Source organism: Penaeus monodon, chromosome 8 (assembly GCF_015228065.2).
Source record: "Penaeus monodon isolate SGIC_2016 chromosome 8, NSTDA_Pmon_1, whole genome shotgun sequence".
Classification (NCBI taxonomy): domain Eukaryota; kingdom Metazoa; phylum Arthropoda; class Malacostraca; order Decapoda; family Penaeidae; genus Penaeus; species Penaeus monodon.
This window is the reverse complement of record NC_051393.1, coordinates 49,780,424-49,798,044: the sequence shown is the minus strand read 5'-3', so window position 1 is coordinate 49,798,044 and position 17,621 is coordinate 49,780,424. Positions and strand designations below refer to the sequence as shown.

The window sequence follows — 17,621 nt, the reverse complement described above, 5'->3', positions numbered from 1 at the left end:
CTTCACTCTATGTACATGGCATGTCTCTTAGAATCACTCGTCCGTCCCATTGTCTGCGAGACATTTTTGGCTTTTTTTTAAAGAGGGGGTCTTTTTTATTCCTTTTTAAATTTTAAATATATATATATATTTATATAAATCTACTTCCTCCTCCTACTCCTCCTTTCTCTCTCTCTTTTTTTTTCTCTCTCTCGAAGTCTTTCCCTTTTTTTCCATCCTGACGTTCGTCCCGCTCACTCGACTCTGACCCTCTTGGCGGCGCACTGGGAGTCGGCCATGTCCTCGTCCGCGGTCACGTCGATGGGCTCCTTCTCGTCGTCGTCGTCGTCGTCGTCCACGCCTTCGTCGACGGGCAGGTCCTCCGTGGTCGAGTCGGTCACCTTGTCGACGAAGGACCGGATCTCGTCGCTGAAGAAGTTGGTGGAGGTGTCGACGGCGGCGCTGCTGGAGTCGGGGGCGTCGGGCGAGTCGGGGGGGTTGGGGCCCTCGACCTCGTGCTTCTTGAGGTGGCGGTCGAGGTTGGTCTGCTGGCCGAAGCAGCGGTCGCACAGCGGGCACTTGAACGGCTTCTCCTTGTTGTGGATGTTGCGGACGTGGCGCTGCAGGTTGGACGAGATGCTGAACGAGCGCTCGCAGTACTTGCACTTGTACGGCTGCTCGCCCGTGTGCGTCCGCAGGTGCCGCGTCAGGTTGGCCGAGCGCGGGAACACCTTGCCGCAGAACTTGCATGCGTAGCGGTCCTTGGCGCGGGGCATGTGCGTCGCCATGAGGTCGTAGGGGCGGCTGATGTCTCCGTAGGGGCGGCCGGTGTTGGACATGTGCGCCTTGAGCATGTCCAGCCCCGTGGTGCGGTTGAGGCCCAGGCCCATGCCGGCCATGTTGTTGTGCGGGAAGTACGGCGGAAGCATCGGGTAGCGCGCGCCCCCCAGGCCGGCGCCGGGCAGCAGCGGGCTGCGGTCCAGGCTGCGGTCAAGGTTGCGGTACATGTCGAGCAGCGCCGCGGGGTGGAGCGGGCGCGGGTACGCGAGCGGCAGCTTGCTAGGCGCGTCTAAAAAAGAGGGTGGCTGCGGCGGGGCGGGGGCGACGGAGGTGGTGGTGGTGTCCTTGAGGAGCTCGCTGATGCGCAGGAACGGGTGGTCGGGGCGCGGCCGCGGCTCCTCCACCGACTTGACCTCGAGCGGCGCCGGCGAGCGCAGTCTCTCCTCGGCCGAGTCGCTGCTGTGCGACAGGCTCTCCAGCCGCCCCAGGAACAGCTCGTCGCGCTCGCCGCCGTCCTTGCCGCGCCGCAGCGTTAGGTCAAGCGGCTGCTCCTTCCTCTCGCCGGGCGCGCGCGACGACTCCACCTTGGCCTCCTTCGCGGGCGGCTCGGGCGTCGTCTGGCGCTGGCGCTCGGGCGGCGACGGCTCCTTCGGCTCGTCGGCGACGTCGTGCGACTCGGATCTGCGCGGCGACTCCCCGAGGGGGAACACGGACGCCTGCTTGGGCGAGTGCGAGGGCGAGCGGCGCGGCGGGTGCTGCAGCGCCGCCGGCTCGCGCGCCGGGGACTCCGGCGGGTCGGGGCGCGGCGAGACGTCCATGCGCGCCCCGAAGTCGCTCGGCTCCTTCTCCTCCTTCGGGGCCGAGAAGGACGAGTCGCGGCCGCCGTTGGAGCCGGAGTTCTGGAAGGGCAGCAGGAGGGACGAGGTGAGGAGCGGGTGCTGGGGGCCGCCCACCAGGCCGGGCAGGGAGGGGAACATGGGGTAGCCGGAGAGGAGCGAGGGCGGCAGCAGGGGCAGGGGCGGCCGCGGGTACATCATGAAGGGGTTGGGCGGCGACGACGGCACGCTGCTCATGGAGAGGCCGCCGTGGGACAGCTTGTCGTGCATGCTGGGGTGGCCGGGGGGCAGCGACAGCGAGGGCGCCGTGTCGCAGAAGCGCTTGTGCTTGGCCAGGGACGTCACCGTGGAGAACGCCTGGCCGCACTTGGTGCACTTGATCTGCAGGCGGCAGTCGGCGTGCATGCGCTTGTGGCGGCACAGGTTGCTGAACTGCGTGTACGCCTTGAAGCACACCTCGCACTGGAACGGCTTCACGGACGAGTGGATGTGCGTGTGCTGCTTGAGGCCCGAGCTCGTGGCGAACGTCTTGCCGCACTCGGGGCAGGCGTGCGAGCGCGCGCCCGCGTGCTGGTTGCGGATGTGCTTCTGCAGGACCATGGCGTCCGTGAACACCCGCGGGCAGTTCTCGCAAGGGTAGCGCTTGTACTCGCCGTGGATCGTCTTGTGCTGGATCAGGTTGGGCCGCCAGGCGAAGGCGCGCGGGCAGTAGTCGCAGCGGTACTGGCCGGCCGAGTAGCCGTGCGCGGTGACCAGGTGCTCGTCCAGCCTGCGGGGAGAAACGACTGCGATTAGGGCTCGGTCGTCCGGGCGGCAGAGGGGGGGAAGGGGGACGGGCGGCAGAGGGGGGGAAGGGGGAAGGGCGGCAGAGGGGGGGAAGGGGGAAGGGCGGCAGAGGGGGGGAAGGGGGAAGGGCGGCAGAGGGAGGGGGAGTAAGGAGAAGAGAAGACGAGAAAGAGAACAAGAAAGCATGAGAAAGGATACGAACAGAAGTGAGAAAAAAAAAAAAATCTATAAACATCCCAACTACACAGACCAATACAAATCATGACAAAAAAAAACAAATAAATACAATTATCCCCATCCCCCCCTTCCCCCCTCAAAAAAAAAAAAATAAAGAAAGAAAGAAAATAAAAACACCCGCGCCTCAACTCACTCATCATAATCCCCGAAGTGTTTGTCGCACTGCAAACACCTGTGTCGCGAGATGTCGTCATCCTCGTCCTCGTCATCGCAGTCATCGCCGGTGTTCTCCGACTTCTCTTCGGGCGATCCCACTTGTACTTGCTCATCTGCGGACGAAGGGAAGAAGGGAAAGGCTGATGAATTCTGATGACTTTGGGACGTTCTGGAGGGTCGATTTATAGCGAAGGAGAATAATCACTTTTTTTTTATTTTCTTAAGGAGGGGGAGGGATAGGATAGATGGAGATAGAATGGGAAGAAGAAAAACGAGGAGATAGATTTTTTTTTTAAGTTGTTTAAATATAAAAGGAGGAGAAGAGGATAAGGAGAGGAAAGAAAAAGTAGAAGGAACAAAAATCAGAAAGAAAAAAAAAGTTTGAAAAGGTAAAATAGCAGAAAGAATAGACAATGAATATGAAACAGAAAAAAAGAGACAACAGAATTTAAAAAAAAAACACGTAATTCCCAACTCAACTCACCAATGGCCGACGTGTCGAGATCAATAACAGATTTGCGGATCAGAAGCAACTCCTCCGACTGTGAAATATCTCGTATAGCCTCGTAGAATATCTGTCCTGCGAGGAGAAGGTGTCGTAGATTGCCATAGACGGGCGCCGCGGCAACCCTAATGTGTCGTAGCCAATTGCCCATCTCTCCTGCGTCGAGCCAACCGCGGAGACCCGAGCGGATGGACACCACCTGAGGGAAGACAAGAGAACGCGGGGTTAGTGTTTATTTTCCGAGATTGCCAATGTTTTGCTTATATTTGTTTTTATTTATTTGTTATCTTTTTTTTTTGTTTTTTTTTATCCTGGGTTGTTTATTTCGTCGATTGCTGTGTTGGTAACCAGTAGATATTTTAATTGGGTTATGAAAGATAGAGAACGCGGGGTTAGTGTTTATTTTCCGTGAACTTTTTAAAATGTCTTGGTTTTATTTTTTTTTTATCTTTTTTTTATTTTTATTTTTTTTTTGGCTGCCTAAATTGTTTATTTTGCTGGTTTTAGTGTTGATAACCAGTGACTATCTTCACTGAGTTATGATAGTTTGTATTTCCTGGTTTAGAGAAAGATAGAGAGCGCGGGGTTAGTGTTTATTTTCCGAGATTGGTAATATATTGGTTATATTTTTGCTTTTACTTCTTTTCTTTCGGTTGCCTGAGCTAGTTATTTCGCTGATTGTGGTGTTGATAACCAGTGGCTGTTTTCACTGGCTTATGATAGATACATTTCTTGATATAGAGACAGAGAAATAACCATAGAGAGCACGGGCTTAATTTCTTCACTCGTCGAAATGGAATACAGTGAGCGAGAGAGAGAGAGAGAGAGAGAGAGAGAGAGAGAGAGAGAGAGAGAGAGAGAGAGAGAGAGAGAGAGAGAGTGAGAGAGAGAGAGAGAGAGAGAGAAAGAAAAGAGAGAGGCAGACAGACAGACAGACAGAGAAACGGGCAGCGAAATCATACGAGCCATAAATCCCGATGGAAGAGAACTTCATTATCTTATATTTCTGCCCTTTTCCTTATCTTTAACGTCACGGGATTTCGACCTTCCGTGTTATCGAAAACCCACACCTGTATGGCCATATTTGTCAGTTACTTTGAAAAGAGGAGGAGGAAGAGGAGAAAGAGGAGGAGGAGATGGAGGAAGAGAAGAAGGAGGTCTCTCTCTTCCTTTTTTCCTTTTTTTCTCTTTTTTCTCTCTCCCTCTCCCTCTGTCTCTCCCTCTTCCCCTTCCTCTCCCTCTGCCTCTCCTTCTTTCCCCCTCTCCCTCCCTCTACCTCTCACACTCCATCCCCGCTTCTCTCCCCCTCGCCACTCCCCCCCCTTCCCCCCCCCTTTGTCACTATCACACTGGTAATCCATGACTATCTGGCGTAATCCCAGAGATAAGAGCGTGTCATAAAAGTGACACCGGCTCGCGATAAGGGAGATAAGAAGTCGTGTTCATGATTCGGCCATTATCTTGTTAGACTCAAAGGTAGATTAGCAATGGGAGGTAGATTGAGGGATCGGGCGTAGGGGGGAGGGGAGGGGGGGAAGAGGAGGAGTGTGGGAGGAGGGGGGAGGGGAGGGGGAAGGGAGGAGTGGGAAAGGGGAGGGGAAGGGAGGAGGGGGAAGGGGGAGGAGTGTGGAGGGGAGGGGGGAGGGGTAGGGAGAAGGGAGGAGGGGGTAAACTGTGGGTGGGGAGGGAAGGGGAGAGAAGTGGAGGAGGGAGAGGAGATAGGAGAAGGTAGGAGAAGGAAGAGAAACGAAGAAAAGAAAGAGTGTGTGGCTATGACGATGACAACTCGAACAAGATGAATAATTCGAACTGTATGAACAGCAGTTAACATTTGATAACTGAAGAACGATTCCGAAGAACAAGAAAGGAAGAAAGAGGTCGCCATTTCCTTAAAGTTGTATCCAAACAACACTTCGCAGTTTGCTCAATGGGGCAGCTGTTCAACCGCTGATAACGAACTTTACCTGGTCTGTTGTCACCCTCACCCCCGCCCCCCTCTCTTCCGTCATCCTCTTCCTCCCTTTTCTCTCCCTCCCTCCCTCTTCCTCTCTACGTTTTTTTTTTTTTTCACTGTTCATTCTCTCTTCCTTCTTCATATTTTTCTCTTTCTCTTCCCCATTTCTTCTACCTCCAAATTCTTCTCTTCGTCTCCTTCCTCTCCCCCAATTCGTCTCACTGTCCTCCTCTCCTCCTCCTCATCCCCTTACCCCTCCCCTCCCTCCCCCTTACCTAATTCCTCCCTCCTCCTCCCTCCCCCTTACCTAACCCCCCCTCCCTCCCCCTTACCTAACCCCCCTCCTCACTCCTCCTTACCTAATCCCCCCCTCCTCCCTCCCCCTTTCCCCCCTCTCCCCCTCTCCGATAGCTTTATCACTGAGACATCTGAATCTCACTTCTGCCCCCGTGGAAGCTGAGAGATACGAGAGGGAGTGAGGGAAAAGGAGGAATAAGCAATGAGAGAGGGAGGGAGAGAGAGAGAGAGAGAGAGAGAGAGAGAGAGAGAGAGAGAGAGAGAGAGAGAGGGAGGGAGGGAGAGACAGAGAGAGGGGGAGGGAGAGAGAGAGGGGGAGAGAGAGAGAGACGGAGAGAAAGAGAGATAGAGAGAGAGAGAGAGGAGAGAGAGAGGAGAGAGAAAGAAAGATAGAGAGTGAGAGTTTTGTTCCATTTGTTACAATGGATATCTTGGTGCGACATACTGTCTGTTTTCATTTTGCTCTAAATGACCCCTGTGTGCAATGGAACGGCCGGGGTTTCCATCCACTGGCGGCGAGGGATTTGAACGCAGGTCAGCAAGATTGCAAGACGAGATTGCTACCGCTGCAACACAAAGCAGAGAGAGAGAGGAAGACAAACATAGCTTTCACATATCCACGTAAAGTATAAAAAAAATAATAATAAACCTCAAGAATACGAGGCACTCGTTTTGAACACTCCCCCCTCCCCTCGTTTCCTACCGAAACACTAGTTACCATCTCAGATAAAAAATAATAATAATAATAAAAAATACTATTTATTGCTCTCTCTATCCGACCAATACCGACCAATTTACTGCTACTATAAATCACACACCTAGGCTTATATATTTCTCACTCTTTCTCTCTCTCGTCCCTCTCTCTCCGTCTCTTTCTCTTTCTCTGGCTGGCTCTCTCTCTCCCTCTCTCTCTCTCTCTCTCTCTCTCACTATCCTCTCCACCTCTCTCTCTTCTATCTCCCTCTCTCTCTCTCTCTCTCTTTCGCTCTCTCTCTCTCGCTCAATCGCTCTCGCTCCTCGCTCTCTCTCTCTGCTCTCTCTCATCTCTCTCTCTCTCGCTCTCGCTCTCGCTCTCTTCTCTCTCTCCTCTCTCTCTCTCAGTTCATCTCGTCTCCTCGATCTTCTCTCCTCTTCGTCTCCCCTCTCTCTCTCACTCACTCTCCCCTACCCTCTTCCTCCCTCTCCTAAACCCCCAACACCCCCACCCTTCCCCCACCTGTGTCAGATGAGGGGGGGGGGGCGAACATAGGCCTCCTTCGCCGCCGCCTCAGACGTTATTATCGAAGGAGGGGGGAGGGGGAGGGAGAAGGGGAGGGGGATTAACGCCGAAGTGACGCCGAAGGTTTATGCCCCCGATGAGATGGAGGGGGAAGGGGGGAGGGGTGGGGGGAGGAGGGTATGGGGAAGGAGGTGGGGAGGAGGGGGAGGACGGGAAGGAGGGGAGAGAGGGTGGGGATGAGAAAGAGGAGGGAGGGAATGGGGAGAGGAAAGAAGGAGGGAAAGGGGGAAGGGAGAGAGAGAGTGAGAGGGAGAGAGAGTGAAATTAAAGGTGGAGGAGGAACGAGTGAAGAGAAAAGCGATGGGGGGGGGGGAGAAGTTGAGGAAAATTGATGTTTTAAAGAAAGAGGAGAATGCGAGAGAAAAATAGATAAAGAGACAAATGTTATAAACAAATAAATCACATACAAAATCCTTAAAATCGTAATAAAATGATAAAAAAAGACTCGTTGATAATGGAAGCCATGTTGCAATAGCTATCTGTTGACAGACTAAATATAATAATTCAGAATGACTTAATCTCAGATAATGCATTCTCTTGCCACAGATATAAACAAAATGATAATGAAAATCCAATGCATATTTAATTAACTTTGAAAACATCGTAAGAATGATTTTGTTTTAAAGTAAGTCTGGTTCGGTCTCACTAGGTGAAAACATTGATAGAAAAAAAATGCAATATGTAAATCAATAAAATAATCAGATAGATAAATGATAGATGCATTAGATAGCAAGAATATGTAAATTATTTTCTTTTTCTTTTTATAATACTGATCATATTACTCATCGCTATATATAAATCATCACATTTTTACCTTTACCAGGTAATTAGAGTGAAAAATAGCTAATTAATTTTCATAGTTAATCAGTCACGTTTACTCCTCCCTCTATAGCCATTTCCCTTCCCCTCCTCCCCCTCTTTATCTCTTTTTCCCCTTCTCTGCCTCTCCTCACCTTTCACCTCTCTATCTCTCCCTTATCTCTCTCCCTGACTCCCTTCCTCACCTCCACCCCCACCATACTCTCCTTTCTTCACCCCCGCCTTATCTCCTCTCCCTCACCCTACCCTCCTTTCCTCACCCTACCCTCCCTCCCTCTCCCTACCCTCCCTCTCCCTACCCTTCCTCCCCTCCCTCCCTCCCCCTCCCTCCCTCCCCTATCCTCCCTCTCCCTACCCTACCTCCCCCTCCCTCCCTCCCCTATCCTTCCTCACCCTACCCTCCCTCCCTCCCCAGTTCCCCGACACCCTAGTAATGCGATCGCGGCCATGCATACCCACGGCCATGGCAAGTGTAACCAATGCCCGCTGGACTTCAGATACCCGAGCTGCTGCCCCTCCTTCGGGCACGTCCTCTTGATGCCCTGACACTCGGCCCCAGCAGGTGGAGAGCGCCGCGCCCTTGGGGAATACGGCCGGAGGAGGAGGAGGTAGAGTTGGAGAGAGGGAAGGGAGGAAAAGAGAGAGAGAGAGAGAGAGAGAGAGAGAGAGAGAGAGAGAGAGAGAGAGAGCGAGGAGAGAGAGAGAGAGAGAGAGAGAGAGAGAGAGAGAGAGACAGAGACAGAGAGAGAGAGAGAGAGAGAGCCAAACAGACAAACAGACAGACGGAGACAGAGACAGAGAGAAAGAGAACTCAGAGAAGGACGGGAGAGAGGGTGTGAGGGGGGGAGGGGGGTGTTGGAAGACATTCTCCTGGCATCTCTAATTGGTTGTTGTGGTTACCTTTGCCTTACGCAGCAAAAGTGCCTTACTTATCACCGATGCTGTTGTGTTTAGACTTGCTAAAGTGTCTCCGTCTGTATTTTCCAATGGCATATCCTCAAAACTGGACATAGAAGTAACTTTATACAAGAGTTAAAGCCCATCCTTTTTGTAAAGAATCGCCAAATATGAAGGGAATTAAAAAAAAAAAAAAATCCCGCTAGATCGTAACTCACAAAATCTAGCGGGAAAATCGCTTAGAATGGCAACACTGGTCTCCGTTCGTGGATGACTGGACACCGAGGATGCACACGGATAGGTACATTTCACGTACACTAACACGTACATAGACACGGATACGCACACATAACAATAACAACAGTCCCCCCTCCCCCTCAAAAAAAAGAAAAATGAGAAAATGCAGACGATGAAAGAGATAAAAGAAGATAAAGAAAAAGTATTGTTTTGAACGAATGACGTTCGTGATGCGCAGCGAGATCTCAGTCAAAACAAAGAAGATGAATCATGAAGCCAAGCTATGAAAAAAAAAAAATTAAATAATGATAAAAAAAAGTTTAACAAAACACCTTTGTCACACAGATCAAGGGCAGACTGAAGATTCATTATCTGAATGTATAATAATATTCCTTATCCTCTTTTTTCTTGAGACGGACAGAGATAAAAAGTATATAAATATATATATATATATATATATATATATATATATATATATATATATATATATATATATATATATATCTATATATTATATGCACACATACATACAACTATACTACATACATACACACACACCACACACACCACACACACACACACACACCCACACACACACACACACCACAGACACACACACACACACACACACACACACACATATAGAAAAACAAAGATAAATTTATATATATATATATATATATATATATAGATTATATATATATATATTCTGTTCTAATAACTATCTTATCTATCTATCTATCCTCTCTTATCTAATCTATCTATCTATCTATCTATATCTATCTATCTATCTATCTATAGATATATATATATATATATAGTTTATTATATTATATATTTATATATATAGCTATATATTATATATATATTCCACCTTCCCTATCTTCCCCTTTTTAATACTAATCTACAAGTGTTTCCTTCCAAGACGCTCCAATTACTGTAAGTTTATAGAATGATACGCCGAACTTATCAATTGCTTTGGGTTGCGAGAGTCATCCATCTCAGTTGCAATTGCATTAGGTAAATGTGCTCATCAGCGACCTTGTTTTGGCGATCTTGCAAGTGGGGGGGGGGGTTCTGTTTAACGCTTGCAGGGAAATTCTGTGTCTGTCTGTCTGTCTGTCTGTCTGTCTGTCTGTCTGTCTGTCCTCCTATTTTCTTCGTGCCCTTTTCTTTCTTTCTTTTCTCTCTCTCTCTCTCTCTCTCTCTCTCTCTCTCTCTCTCTCTCTCTCTCTCTCTCTCTCTCTCTCTCTCTCTCTCGCTCTCTCTCTCATCCTCACTCTCTCTTCTCTCTCTTCCTCTCTCTCATCTCTTCCATCGCTTCTCTCTCTCTCTCTTCCTTCTACTTCTTATCTCTCATTCCCTATTTCTTCTTAAACGAAAGGAGATGAACAGCAACAAGACGAAAACCTCGCTACCGTGTTTCGCTTCCCCCTCCTCCCCCCCTCTCCTTTTGTCCCCCCCTCCCCCTCCCCCTCCCTACTTTTTCTTTTCCTCTCTCCCTCTTCTCTGCCTCTATCCTTCTCCCTCTCTCCTCTATCCACCCTATTTATTCATTCCTCTTTCATTTTTAATCGTTACTTTTTTTTTCCCTTTGCTTCTCGCATTTTTCTTTCTCCTCTTTAATCATCTCTCTCTTTTTCTATATTTCTTTTTTCTTTCTCTCCCTCTCATTCTCACCTCTGTCCCTCCCCTTTTTATCCATTCATTTCCCTTTCCTCTCTCTATTCCCTCCCCCCCCCCTTCCCCGAACCCCCCTTTTCCAACGACCCCCTGCCCCTCCCCCCCTTTCGAAACCCCCTCCCTCCTCCCCCACCTCGGACGACCCCCCCTCCTCCCCCCACCTCGGACGATCCCCTCCTCCTCCCCCCACCTCGGACGACCCTCCTCCTCCCCCCACCTCGGACGACCCTCCTCCTCCCCCCACCTCGGACGACCCTCCTCCTCCCCCCACCTCGGACGACCCTCCTCCTCCTCCCCCCACCTCGGACGACCCCTCTCCTCCTCCCCCCCTCCTCCCCCCACCCCTCCTCCTCCCCTCCGCGTCTCAAGAGCTTACTCCAGTTTACCACTAATCTGCGCAGCGGGTTTCCGAGGATTACGTCGGGCATAATTTGGGACTTTTATTTCTGGCGCCCGTGTCCGCCGTCGGCCGCGTCGCCTCGATATCCAAGGGCGGCTGTGACGGCCGGGCGACGCCGCCTCTCAATGCCCGACTTCTGGGCTTCTTCCGTTTTGGGGGGGTTTCGCCGATAGGGAGGATCGAGGGCCCTCTGGGTCGGTTTATTTTCATGTGAGGGATATTTCGGTCGACATGGGGAAAGTTCGTGCCTTCGATCCGGAGAAAGTCTTCCTCCCTTCCGGATTCCCTCCCTCGCAAGGCACAGCCACGCAGGCGATCGGACGCGGGGCTGGAAAACCTCCCGCGGTTCGAGCTCGCTAATCCCTTCCGCGCCCTCGCCTCCGCACAGACACGGGCCGCCAACCTCCCCGCATCTCTTTCACACAACCTTTTCACGAAATCCCTCCGCCTCACTAGCGCCTTTCATGCCACAATCCCTGCGCGAATCATTCCCTCATCCTTTTTCCCGCCTTTTTAAAACCGCGTGTGGATTCGCGCCAGGTGTGTTAGACTGACACTGAACAAACATATCGGACAAAGGCTCCCGGGCCGGCGCTGGCGACAGTCATATCTCTATCTACAGCCGCGCTTCGTCGCCCCCGGACAGATGTGAGCGTCCTGAAATACTAACTAAATGCGTAGCCATTTTTTTTTCCATTCCTCATAGACTGGAAGAGCCGAAGATATGAGTAAAAAAAAGGAAAAGAGACCTTCCTAAAAAAAAGTGAAAGCGAGAGCGAAATAAGACAAGCACAGAAAGAAAGGGAGAGAGAAAGAAAGAGAGAGAGAGAGAGAGAGAGAGAGAGAGAGAGAGAGAGAGAAGAGAGAGAGAGCGAGAGAGAGAGAGAGAGAGAGAGAGAGAGAGAGAGAGAGAGAGAGAGAGAGAGAGAGCGAGAGAGAGAGAGAGAGAGAGAGAGAGAGAGAGAGAGAGAGAGAAAGAGAGAGAGACAGACTATCACCCAATATCGAAAAAAAGAAACCAAAACGCCATCCATTCTCCCCCCCCCCCCCCCAAGAAAAGTAAAAAAAAAAAAAAAAAAAGATAAAAAAAAGAAACAGGAAAAAATATATATATCCCGCCAACTCAACGCAGATTACCTAGTTTCAAGTCCATCCAACTCACGGCCGCTTTACAAGACACATATTTCTCCCTTTTTTGCAGTTGATGCCCAGGTACACGGCGGGGAAAAGGTCGGGAACAATCATTACGGAGAATTCTTCAAAATCTCCTTACCGTCATCACCTTTTCAAAGACAAAATGAAAAACGATTGGAGGAAACCCACGCTGGCCGCCGACGACCCGCCAGAGAGACTGACCGTCGGAGGCTTCGAGAAGTAAATCGTCTTATTCAGACCCACCGACGCCGTTTCCCTGACCGGTCAGGCCTCGGGATGACACTCCGCCCCAGATAGAATGGGGGAGAAGGGGGAGAAACCTCGATAAAGAGGAGGAGGACGGGGGAGGAGAGATAGAAAAGAGGGGGGGGGGAATGAGAGGTGGGGAAGGGGAGGAGGTGATATTTAAGTGTGAGAAAAACTGGAGAGAGGATAAGGAATGGTAATTATGGACATGTTAGAATTTTGCCTTCAGTGAAAGGCTAGAGAGAGAGAGAGAGAGAGAGAGAGAGAGAGAGAGAGAGAGAGAGAGAGAGAGAGAGAGAGAGAGTGAAAGCGAGAGCGAGAGAAAGAGAGAAAGAGAGAGAGAGAGACAGGCAGACAGACAAACACTTTCAGACCACCCAAACAACCACCCTCGTTTTTAATCAACTGCGCATCGCCATCTCCTCCACTTCGATCAACAAGTTCCCCGGCCGAAGGAAGAATACTTCCAGCACTTAATTACAGTATCAGTATGGCTTTGGGACAGTTAATTTACCTGGCATTCCGTGGATTAGTGCCCCACAGTATTTTCCTGGCCGTCGCACCGAACCGCCATTGAGAGGCGTCGGCGCGGAAGATCCCATTCAAAGAGAATTCTGCGGGATCCAACTCGCTGTATGTTAGGATTTGGGGAATATTTATCGATTTGTCGCATTTATACTTTTCTTTTCTTTTTTTTCTATCCTTCTCCAGGGAAAGGACGGGTGTGCGGGAGAAGCGACAAGGTACAGCGAGGAATTAGAGGATAGGGAGAAACGGGAAAATTATATTTAAATAAGGAGAAAATTGAGAAGTTTTCCCCCCCGCCGAAGGACGTGGCTGAGAAATTCCCTTGTTGACAACTGTCTCCCTCCCTCCTTCCCTCCCTCCCTCCCCTCCCTATTGGGGATCCTGAGGGGGGGGGGGGTCTGCGTTACTGATGTATCTATTTAGAATCCTACAGATCCTTTCTCTCGCCTCCTCTCCTTCGAAGGGAATCCTACGGGGGGGAGGGAGGGAGGGAGGGAGGGGGGAGGGGACACGTCCATCATGAAACAGGAAGAGCAAAGAGAGGAGGAGAGGGGGGGGGAGGGGAGATGGAGGGGGAAGGAAAAAAGGGGGGGGGAGAAAGGTATGGGGAAAGAGAGGGGAGGGTTTTTAAGCGATGGATCCCTTGGTGGGGGTCGGGGGGGGGGGCGCAGGTATTAGATAAATACGATTGTCGTTTTGAAATCCTGAAGGTGAAAACATGGCGCGTGAAAGGAAATGCTTATATCATATACAGTGCGTACATCCATATACATACATACATACATACAAACATACATACATACGTACATACATTCATACATAAATACATACATACATACAATCATACATACATGCATACATACATACATACATACATACATACATACATACATACATACATACATACATACATACATACATCAATACATACATACATATATACAAAAAGACATATAGAGAAACAGCCAGAGAGATACAGAGAGACAGAGAGAGAGACAGAAAGAAAGAGAGAAAGAGCGACAGAGAGAGAGAGAGAAAGAAAGAGATACAGACAGACAGTGAGAAAGACAGAGAGAGAGAGAGAAAGAAAGAGAGAAAAAAGAGAGACAGAGAAAGAGTGACAGAGAGAGAGAGAGAGAGAGAGAGAGAGAGAGAAAGAGAGCTACAGAGAGAAAGAGCGACAGAGAGAAAGAGAGAAAGAGCGACAGAGAGAGAGAGAAAGAAAGAGCGACAGAGAGAGAACAGGTAGGCACAGAGAGGAAAAACAAAAGGGAAACAAAGATAGCGAAACGTAAACGAGACAGATAGAGAGAAAAAATCTTCCCAGTCAGGCACAAGCAGACAAAACACGCGGTTGAATGCCACTTGCAAGCACTGGCCTTCACCTTCGATTTCTTGGCCTCAGTCCTTCTCTTATCCTTTCTTTCCTCCCCCCCTCCTTTATCTTGTTTTCTCCTCCTTCTATTCGTCTTTCGTTCTTGTTTGTTGTTTATTTCGTTTTTTTTTTCTCTGTCTCTTGGTTTCTCCCTTTCTCTTTTTTTCTCTATTTCTCGGCTTCTTTACCCTTTTTCTCTCCTTTACTTTTTCCTTCTTCACACTCTCACCTTCACCCTCCCTCACTTTTCTTCTCCCTTTCTCCCTCCCTCACCTTCCCCACCCTCACCTTCTCTCATCTTCAATTTTCCCTCTCCTCCCTCACATCACCCTCACGTCCTCCCTCTCTCCTCCACTTCACCCTCTCCTTCTCCCTCTTTTCCTCACCCCCTACACCGATTTTGCTCTCACCTCCTCCCTCCCTCCCCGCCCCCTCCCTCCCTCACTTCACCCTCACCTCCTCCCTCCCTCCCCGCCCCCTCCCTCCCTCACTTCACCCTCACCTAACTCCAACAAGGACGACACACATCGAGCTTTATCGCTGACAACAGCAAAAGCAACAATAAGCATCGTCAGCATGTTTGCCTCAACGGTTCTCCCCCCCCCTCCCCTCCCCCTCCCCTCCCCTCCCCCTCCCCCTCCCCTCCCCCTCCCCCTTCCCGTCCTCTCCTCCCCCTCCCCTCCCCTCCCCCTTCCCCTCCTCCTCCCCACCCTCCCTTCGTCCACACTGACATCCCCCTCCCCCTCTCCCCCCTCCCCCTCTCCCCCCTCCCCACTGACATCCCTCTCCTCTCTCCCCTCCCTATTGACAACGTCCTCCTCCTTCCTCCCTTCCCCCCCTCCCCATTGATGTCCCCCTCCCCCTCCCCCCTCCCCACCGACGTCTCCCCCTCCCCCTATTGACGTCTTAACCCCCTACCCCCCCCCCCCTGTGGCGTCACCAACCAGGAGCCTCGTTGACTGTGTGAACGGGGTGACCACGGGGGGGAGGAGGAGGGGGGAGAGGGGTGATAGGTGGAGATAGATGGGGGGGGGATAGGGAAGGGGATGATAGGAGAAGTAAGGATAAGGTGAGGATGTGAGTTAAGGATAGAGGATAGAGGATAGAGGATAGAGGATAGAGGATAGAGATAGAGTTCGGATGGACTCAGGGGACAGGGATAAGGGGGGAGGTATAAGGTAGGGTGGAGTGTCGTGGAGGGGAGGCGGGGGGAGAGGGGTCGGGAGGGGGGGAGGGAGGGGGGAGGGGATTGCGAGCGAGCGAAGGCAGTTAACTTTCCGATTGTTGGCTTCCTCGCGGGGGACTTCGCTGCCTGGGGGGGGGGGGGACTTCGCTGCCTGGGGGGGTGGCTGTATGGATGAATAGCCGTCTATAGTTCGGTTGTTGACCTTGTTGTTCTTGTTGTTCTTGTTCTTGTGTGTGGGTTGTGTTCTTGTTCCTGTGCTTTTGCATCTTGTTCTTTTATTTTTTATTTTTCTGTTTTTTTTTTTTCTCTCTCTCTCTTGATCTCGTTCTCTCTCTCTATTGATCTTTCTCTTTCTCTTTCTCTTTCTCTTTCTCTTTCTCTTTCTCTTTCTCTTTCTCTCTCTCTCTCTCTCTCTCTCTCTCTCTCTCTCTCTCTCTCTCTCTCTCTCTCTCTCTCTCTCTCTCTCTTTCACTCTCTCTCTCTCTCTCTCGTTCCTTTCTCCCTTTCTTGCCCACTATCATTCACTCACTCTTCCTCTCTCCCTCACTCACTCTTCCTCTCTCTCTCTCGCACTCACTCTTCCTCTCTCTCTCCCTCTCACTATGTTATCTCGCCCCACATATGTCACTCACCACATGCAGAAAGACAGCCTCATATCTTGCCTGTATTTGGCGAACCTTTCGAGGGTATTTCGCGTGAGAATTTCCTGCGGAGTGAACGTTATGCAAGGCCCCCTCCTGTGTAGGCTGCCTGGGTTATTTTGACAGCTTCTTGTCTCACTTGCTCGCTGTTGTTTGCGCTGTATTTTGGTCTCTTTGGTATTTCTGATTTCGTCTTTGGATCTTCGTCTTTCTTTATTTATTTATTTTCTTTTTTTTTCTTATTCTCATTCTTTCTTTCTGTTTATGTCTCTTCCTTTGTCCTTAATCTCTCCCTCAATCATCTCTCCCGCCTTCAATGTTCAACCGTCCCTTCCCTTCCCTTCCCTTCCCTTCTCTTCCCTTCCCTTTCCCTTTCCCTTTCCCTTTCCCTTTCCCTTCCCTTTCCCTTCCCTTCCCTTCCCTTCCCTTCCCTTCCCTTCCCCTTCCCCTTCCCCTTTCCCTTCCCTTCCCTTCCCTTCCCTCCCTCCACCACGCCCCAATTCGCAAGTCCCCCTTCCAAAGCCTCCGACGTATCTCTCCCTCCTCCGTGAAAGACCCTGTGCCAACAATACTGCGGGTCCTTATTAGCGGAACCCCGGCATTAAAGTGCAAGTAGCCTGACGAAGGGATCAAAAGCCTTCCCTCAGGTCTCCCCTCAGGTGTACCCCCTCAGGTCTCCCCTCTCGCCCTCCACAGGTACCCCTCGCCCCCCTCAGGTCTCCTCTCAGGGTCCCCCTTCAGGTACCCCTCAGACCTCGTGGATGCTTGCTGATCCCAAGCACGAGATTGCGGTGCGGCCTTTCAGGAGAATCCGTCGGCGGAAAGGCAACGTGTCCCTGAGAGATTAGCCTCGCCAGAACCCCCGTCGCCGCCTCCGCCTCCGCCTGCTGCTGCTGCTGCCGGGCCCGAGTAGGATACTTATCTCATTATTCAACGTTTCCCCTCCGCGCGCCGGCGATAACATTGAAAGCTGCGTGAGGCGGAAGATGGGAGATAGTGCTGGACGCCGAGAGGAAAGGGAAGTGAGAGGAGGAGGAGGAGGAGGAATAGGGAAGAAGAGGAGGATCGGGGAAGAAGAGGGGAAACAGAGAAGAGGAGGAGGAACAGAAGGAGGAGGAATAAAGAATAATAATAGGAAATGGGAAGAGGAGTAGGAGGAATTAGGAAGAGGAGGATGAGGAATAGAGAAGAATAGGAACAGGGAAGAGAAGGAGGAAGAATTAGGAAGAGGAGGATGAGGAGAGAGAGAGAGAGAGAGAGAGAGAGAGAGAGAGAGAGAGAGAGAGAGAGAGAGAGAGAGAGAGAGAGAGAGGGAGAGGATGAAGGAGGAGAAGAAAGAGGAGGAGGGAAGGTTAAGAAAGGAGAGTGAGGTGGAATAGAGAAGAGGAGGAGGAAAAGGAGAATGGAGATGGAATAGAAAAGCGAAAGAAGAGAGAAGAAGAGGAGGATTGGAGAAGAGAAGGAGAGAGGAACACAGGAGAAGAGGAGGAGATAGGAAAAATAAAGAAGAGAAGGAGGAGAGATGAAAGGGAAGTGAACAAAGAAGAGGAAGAGAGGGGAGAAGGAGGTGAAACAGAGAATAGAAAAAACAGAAGAGGAAGAGAGAAAGGATGAGAGGGGGAAAGGCAAGGAGAAGGAGGGAAGG

At 50.8% G+C, this 17,621-nt stretch overlaps 1 protein-coding gene across 1 annotated transcript in view; it reads right to left on the bottom strand.

Annotated features, from left to right (window-relative positions):
• Positions 1-17,621, bottom strand: part of LOC119576411 (histone-lysine N-methyltransferase PRDM16-like) — a 61,628-nt gene that overhangs the window by 203 nt on the left and 43,804 nt on the right. Inside the window, exons 3-5 of the mRNA XM_037924104.1 lie at positions 3,259-3,478; positions 2,752-2,887; positions 1-2,364 (exon numbers count right to left, since the gene is read on the bottom strand). The exon at positions 1-2,364 is cut by the window's left edge and continues 203 nt beyond it. Coding sequence (XP_037780032.1) covers positions 234-2,364; positions 2,752-2,887; positions 3,259-3,478 — 2,487 coding nt within the window. The 3' untranslated portion in view covers positions 1-233. The remainder of the gene's footprint in view (positions 2,365-2,751; positions 2,888-3,258; positions 3,479-17,621) is intronic.